A 7,208-nucleotide genomic window follows, 5' to 3' on the forward strand; every position below is an offset into this window, starting at 1 on the left:
AGTTTCGAACCGCTGACCTTAAGGTTTGCAGCCGGATTCGTAACCACTACGCTACCAGAGCTCCTTAGCATCACACTAGGACTTCATTATTATCTATAAAAACATTGCTGTATTTAACTTTTCTCAAATTATTCTCAGTTCATCTAATATCACTTAGCTTTAATTGAAATTGGAAAAACAACTTAATCATTTTGAAAAACAACAGTTATCTACCATAAACAATTTTGAGATCATTTAATGGGTTTAATCAAAGAATGCTTTCATTGGATAAGGGTTAAACTAATCTGCATTTGTGTCTGGGGGGGGTTGTGGGGGGGAGTACAATATACATTTGGGGATGACATGGCTCTGTAGAATAAACACTGGGCTGCTAATCACAAGGTTGGTTCTTCAAGCCCACCAGCTGCACTGGGTGAAAAAAATGAAGCTTTCTGCTTCCATAAAGAAATAAAGCCATGGAAACGCTCCACAGAATCACTGAGTTGAAATCAACCTGACAACACTGAGCAACAACAATATGCATTTACACATTTTTTGCATTTCCAGGTAAGTTGTTACCCCTATTGTAAAACATCACCTTTTTTGTAAAGCAATCAATAAAAGCTTCATTTTCATAAAGTGGCTCTGTGCAGTCATTGGTCATTGCAAACTCAGTAAAACAGCAGATGTCAGATGAAAAATCTTGACTGAGCAGCCTTAAAACACTGAAAGGTGTTTATTGGAGTCCTGGTGTGGCGCTGGGGGTTAATGCACCAGACTGCAAAGCCATTTGAACTGCAAGGTCGGCGGTTCAAGCATACCAGCTGCTCCTGGAAAACTCTATACAAGGGTCGCTATGGGTCAAAACCAACTTGACAGCACTTCACAACAACAACAATGCCTGCAAAGCCATGGAACCTATTCCTTTTAATCCTGCTGCTTTGCCCACATTGTAATGTTAACTCGACACACTTGAAACATTCTACGAAGAAGAGAGCATGTCTTATTTTAAAATTAAAAAAAAAAAAAAAAAAAAAAAAAAGCTTAATTCTTGGTTTGCCCTACTGAATTGCAAACAATTTTGGAAATGTCTGTGGTGTCTAAGATAAGTTCCCATTTTCTTATTTTAGCTGAGTTTATTTGTTTTAGTCTAATATAAACTCACTACCATCCAAGAGCTCTGGTAGCGTAGTGGTTACGAATCGGGCTGCGAACCTTAAGGTCAGCGGTTCGAAACTACCAGCTGCTCCGCGGGAGAAAGATGAGGCTTTCTACTCCCGTAAAGATTTACACCCTCGGAAACCCTGTACAGGGTCGCTATGGGTCGGACCCGACTCGACGGCACTTAACAACAACAACAACAACCATCCAGTAAGTTCTGACTCATAGTGACCCGATATAGGGTTTCTGAGACTGCAAATCTCTACGGGAGGAGATTAACTTCATCTTTCTCCAGAAATGGAGTTGGTGAGTTTGCATATTTTTTGTGTGCAAATAAAACACAGTTGCATAAGTAATACACTGGACTGCAAAGTTGGTTTGAACTGCAAGGTCAGAGGTTCAATCTCACCAGCCACTCCTCGGAAACCCTATACAGGGTCATTATAGATGGGAGCAGACTAGATGGCGCTTAACAACAACAACATCATAGCAGTGAGAGTAAAATAGACTTCACTTGCAGCTTTGAAGGAAAAATTTGTGTAAAACCCCTTTGATATGGGAAACTCAAACTCGGCATTGATAAAATATATATCTTGCTTTGGCCAACAGATGGTTTATGACTTTCACAATGTTAATTCAATTTTTCTTGTCTTTAAGAATTAATAAGGCTCATCTGCAATATATGGACTCTTGCTGTGGTACTGGGATTAATGGGCTGTATTGGGAAGTCAGCTTGAACTGCAAGGTCGGCGGTTCAAGCTCACCAGCTGCTTCTTGGAAACCCTTTATAGGGTCGCTTTGGGTCATAACTGACTTGATGGCACTTAACAACAACAATGTGTAATTTATGAGAGGTATAAACACTACGAATACTGAAGGCCTTAGAAAGAATCTGTGGGTCCAAGGAAATGCTTAAGAAATTCTATTTTGTATAAAGGCTGCACAAAGCCAAATTTGGACATAGCTGGGAATGAGAAGGAAATTCAAATGAATAAAGTCTGGCTAAATATTTTCGGCCACCTTTCCCTTCTATCTTTTTCCCTATTGGACAGCATTCTCAAGGAGCGCCTCTTGCCTTGTCTCTCACAGCTGGAAAGGGTGGTGGCAGATAAAGAAGCGATGGAGAGCCACTGCTGGACTTGGTGGCAAAGTTCACAACACTGGTGCTGTCCAGCAAGCCAGTGGGGAATTCATCCAACTTACTGGTTATTCTGGGAATCCTGATCTGTTCACTGCTGGTTCCATCCCCTCCATCTGTCGTGGCCTTAACTTCAATAATGTAGTCCTCTTTAAGGGGTAGCAAAAGCTCCGCGGATGTGATATTTGTGCTCAGTACCTGGGCATTGTGTTGACTGCTAGTCCTATAGAAAACCTACAATTCAGGAACAAATAACACCTATTACATGCCTCGCTTTTTTCACTCTGTAGCACTTATTTATCCCTGTACGTTACATTTATTTATTGTGCCTTTCAATACCCACTAGAATATAAATTCCATTCCCAGTTCTGACTAACTACGGATTAGCACACAGTAGAGTTAATAGGCTTTCACATTCAAGGCCTTGTGGAGAGAGAACTTTCCTGAAGGAGTTCTGTTGGCTTGGGGATTTGTAAGGCTGAAAATTCAGAGCAGGATCATACTGACTGGATCTTGATTTAGAGCCTAAGAATTAGAGCTAATTATTTTTAATTGTTTTTCTTTAAATAGCATATAGGTGAGCTTCAGCACTCACAAACTGATTGACTTAGTGAACAATTCAAAACATTTTGTCCCAAACCCCCAACATTCGCAGACTGGTCTCAATATATACTTAAGAAATTATTTTGGGAAAATATCTTTAAATAAAAATAAGAAGCTTCATATCTGTATTCCAAAATTGTATTGCAGAAGCCATGTTATCAACATTTAGAAAATTCATGTAAACCTAACTTTACTTGGAAAGTAGCTCTAGAAATAGGAAAGAAAGCATTGCAAATGAATCATACAACTTACTTTATATCCGGTTACTTCTGATTCATTCTCCATTGCTTTAACTTGTTCCCAGTTAAGTAACACTTTAGTGTCTGTAGCATTCCAAACAACATTTCCCGGTGGCTGACTAGGCGCTTGAAAATCAAAATGAGAAATTAAAACAAATTTGAGAGTGAAGTGATATTTTCCATGAGCGCTCATAAATGACGCACATAGGAGGCTAGCAGCGATTGAGTAATATCTACTGGGTAATGCATAAATAAAGACATAACCAGAAGAAATAGAAGAGTGGTTAAATTGCATTTCATAATGGCATTTCAATTAAATTGTGAGATAATTCATTTTACCATATTCATCATATTCTTTAGAGAAATCATGCTGAGTGGAGATTAGGAAATACCTTTATTCACCACTAGGGGGATGCTTGGTTTTGGGCAGGCCCAGCGGTCTGTCTTGACACTTACAGAAGCTAAGAGAAATTGCCAAATGAGCAGATTAAAGTTTCAAGAAATGAAGCATAGATGATTTTAAAGCCAGTCTTGTATGATGATATGGGCAGAATGTGAGGCAATCAAAAATAAGGATTATTTAGATTTATTCTCATGAAGCCATAGCTACACACATGAAGTATTACAGCCCATAGACTATATTTTGAAGCCTTCATTTTCCAAGTTTAAATCATTTTTTTGAGAAAAATAAGGCAGAATATTTAAAAAGTGAATGAGAATTCCATTAGAGAATTAATGAAAGTCTCTGATGTTTATAAACTTGGATTAATAATTGAGTTTCCTTTCATGAATAGCAGCTAGCACATTCATGCTTAGAGGGCTAGTAGCCTTGTCAACAACAACACAAAGGACATTGAATATTTTGTTTTTTGTCAATCACAAATAACAACAGAATATTATTCATTTGGCAATAGCATCATAATGGCCCAAACAGTCCTAAAATATGTTCTGCTTGTGGATTTAACCATAGCATGTGATTCGGTTAAGTTAATTTGTAGTGGGAAAATGATATAAAAGATTGGCTATCTGGAGAAATTTCTAAACATCATTGACTCAGACCATGCAGGAAAGACGGCTAGAATTACAGATGGAAAGAGTTCTCAGACGCATTTACGTGACTAATGGCACCAAACAAGATTGCATTTCCTGTAGCTTCTTTTGCTTGATGTCTGCTCCTTAATATTACTCTATGGTACTTTAAAAATCTTGTGATTCAGTATCACCAATGAAGTTACGTCATCTCAGAGTATTGCCTTCCAGCAGTCAGGGTGCTTGGAAATTCAGCCCAAAGCTGGTGGTAAACTCCATTTAAGGCTAAATACCGACACAGGACAGAAACTCAGCAAGTGTCTGGTGTGGCACCGCGGGGGGGTTAATGCATGGGACTGCAAAGTCGCTTTGAACTGTAAGTCTGTCAGTTCAAGCTCTCTATCTGCTCCTCACAAACCCTATTCAGGGTTGCTACAGGTCAGACCAGACTCAGTACTCAGTGGCACTTAACAACAACAACAACCATAAGTAAAGATGAAAGGAACTTTGAAGAAAGAGTTTAACAGGGCATGAAACTGTTAAGAGACAATCAGTCCAAAGGATTCAATCTGCTGCAGGTAAAGGGGTCCTCATTGTGTGATGCTATTGGATAAGAAATGGCCTGCTAATTACTATGTGAGTGGTTTAAACCCACCAGTTGCTCCTCTGAAACCTTACAGAGGGTAACTATGAGTCAGAAGCTACTTGACAGCACTTAACAACAACAAAGAGTATTCACACTACAGTGCTTACTACTGAAGTACTTACTAATTCTTCTGTTGGCTCAATCCCAATCCTAGGAATACCTAACTGTGAGAAGAGTTTCCCCAGTTCTCTGACTCCTGTCAGTATTCCTACAGCACTATCCAGCACAGGCCTTTCATGCAGCTCAGACACCACACTTCAGCGCTGTCTGTGCTCCTGCAAGCTTCAGAAAATTTCAATACACTTGGTTAAATTGTTGTTGTTGTTGTCAGGTCAGGTGCCATCGAGTCAGAACCGACTCATAGCGACCCCATGTACAGCAGAACGAAACAATGTCCTATCCTGGGCCAACCTCACTACCGTTGCCACACTTGAGTCCATCAATGATGCCACATGGCCAATCCATCTCCTTAGGGGTCTTCCTCTTTTTCTCTGACCCTCCATCTTACCCAGCATGACATCCTTCTCCAACGGTTGTTTCCTCCGGACAATATGTCCAAAGTAGGAGAGACGAAGCTTAGCCATCCTGGCCTCCAAGGAGCACTCTGGCTGCACTTCTTCCAAAACAGATCTATTGGTTCTTTTGGTAGTCCATGGCACTTTCAGTATTCTCCTCCAACACCACAACTCAAAGGCATCAATTCTTCTCCGATCTTGGTTAAATTGTTGTTGCTAAGTGCCGTGGAGTCGGTTCCGACTCATAGCAACCCTACACAGGGTTTCCGAGGCTGTAAATCTTTACAGGAGCAGACCGCCTCATCTTTCTCCCGTGGACCCGCTGGTAGTTTCGAACTGCTGACCTTGCGGCTCACAGCCCGATTCGTAACCACTATGCTACCAGAGCTCCACCTTTAAATCAACTGCAGAAGAAATGACTACAATGTAATTTGGGATTTTGTCTAGCATGAGTCCCAAAATAGAGGAGCTGAATGAGTTAAGTCTGAAATGAATCCTTTTGGAAAAGACAAAAAAATAACCTTGGACGAACTTGAAAAACACTGTTGTTGTTAAAGTTTGGTAGAGTAGGTTCCAATCGATTGTTTTCGTTGTTGTTAGGTGCCAGCAAGTCACGACAACTCATAGCAACCTTATGCACAACAGAACAAGACATTGCCCAGTCCTGTGCCAATCCACCTGATTGGGAGTCTTCCTTATTTTCACTGACATTCCACTCTACCAAGCATGATGTCCTTCTTAGGCATTGGTCCCACCTAACAATATGTTCGAAGTATGAGAGATGAAGTGTTGCCATCCTGGCTTCTAGGGAGCACTCTGACTGTACTTCTTCCAACACAGATTTGTTTATTCTTTTGGCAACTGATGGTAATTTTAATATTCTCCTCCAACTTTCATGCATAGAAGGTTACATAAAATACCATAGCTTGGGTCAGGTACACTGTAGGCCTCAAACTGACATCTTTTTTGTAATTATTGCAATGAAATTATGAGAGTAAAACTGATGTTCTCCTACAGAAGCCATCACTCAATTCACAATAAACTTAGAACCTTTCCCCCCGCTCCAAAAAGACTGACATCTTTGCTCTTCAACACTTTAAAGAGGTCTTGTGCAGCAATACATTGTTTGATATCTTACTGCTGTTCACTGAGTGTTGATAGTTGATCTGAGCAAAATGAAGTATTTGACAACGTCAGTCTTCTCTCCATTTATATGGATGTTGCTTACTGGTCCAGTGGTGAGGATTTTTGTTTTCTTTACATTGGGATGCAATCCATACCAAAGGCTGTGGTCTTTGATGTTCATCATTATGTATTTTAAATCCTACTTTCAGCAAGCAAGGTTGTATCATCTGCATATTGCAGGCTGTTAATGAGTCTTCCTTCAATCCTGAGGCCATGTTTTTCTTCATATAACCCAGCTTCCTGGATTATTTGCTCAGGATACAGGTTGAATAAGTATGGTGAACGAACACAACCCTGGTGCACACGTTTCCTAATTTCAAACCATTGAGTTTACTCTTATTCTGTTCAAACAACTGCCTCTTGGTCTATGTAAAGGTTCCTCATGAGTACAATTCAGTGTTCCAGAATACTCCACAAAGTTGTCCGTAGCTTGTCATGATCCACACAGTTGAAAGCCTTTGCATAGTCAGCAAATCACAGGTAAACATCTTTCTGATATTCTCTGCTTTCAGCCGTGATCCATCAGATATCAGCAATCATATCCCTCATGCCATGTCCTCATCTGAATCTGGCTTGAATCTCTGACAGTTCCCTGTCAATGTACTGTTGCAGCCGTTTTTGAATTATCTTTAGCAAAATTGTACTTGCATGGGCTATTAATGATATTGCCTGATGATTTCTGTATTCCGTTGGGTCACCTCTTTTGGAATAGG

General features: G+C 40.1%; 1 protein-coding gene across 1 annotated transcript in view; it reads right to left on the reverse strand.

Moving 5' to 3' along the window:
• CNTN3 (contactin 3 (plasmacytoma associated)) overlaps positions 1 to 7,208 on the reverse strand; it is a 499,366-nt gene that overhangs the window by 1,790 nt on the left and 490,368 nt on the right. The window contains exons 20-21 of the mRNA XM_006870787.1: positions 3,134 to 3,246; positions 2,344 to 2,512 (exon numbers count right to left, since the gene is read on the reverse strand). Coding sequence (XP_006870849.1) covers positions 2,344 to 2,512; positions 3,134 to 3,246 — 282 coding nt within the window. The remainder of the gene's footprint in view (positions 1 to 2,343; positions 2,513 to 3,133; positions 3,247 to 7,208) is intronic.

The sequence above is a fragment of the Chrysochloris asiatica genome, unplaced genomic scaffold (assembly GCF_000296735.1).
Source record: "Chrysochloris asiatica unplaced genomic scaffold, ChrAsi1.0 scaffold00151, whole genome shotgun sequence".
Taxonomy (NCBI): domain Eukaryota; kingdom Metazoa; phylum Chordata; class Mammalia; order Afrosoricida; family Chrysochloridae; genus Chrysochloris; species Chrysochloris asiatica.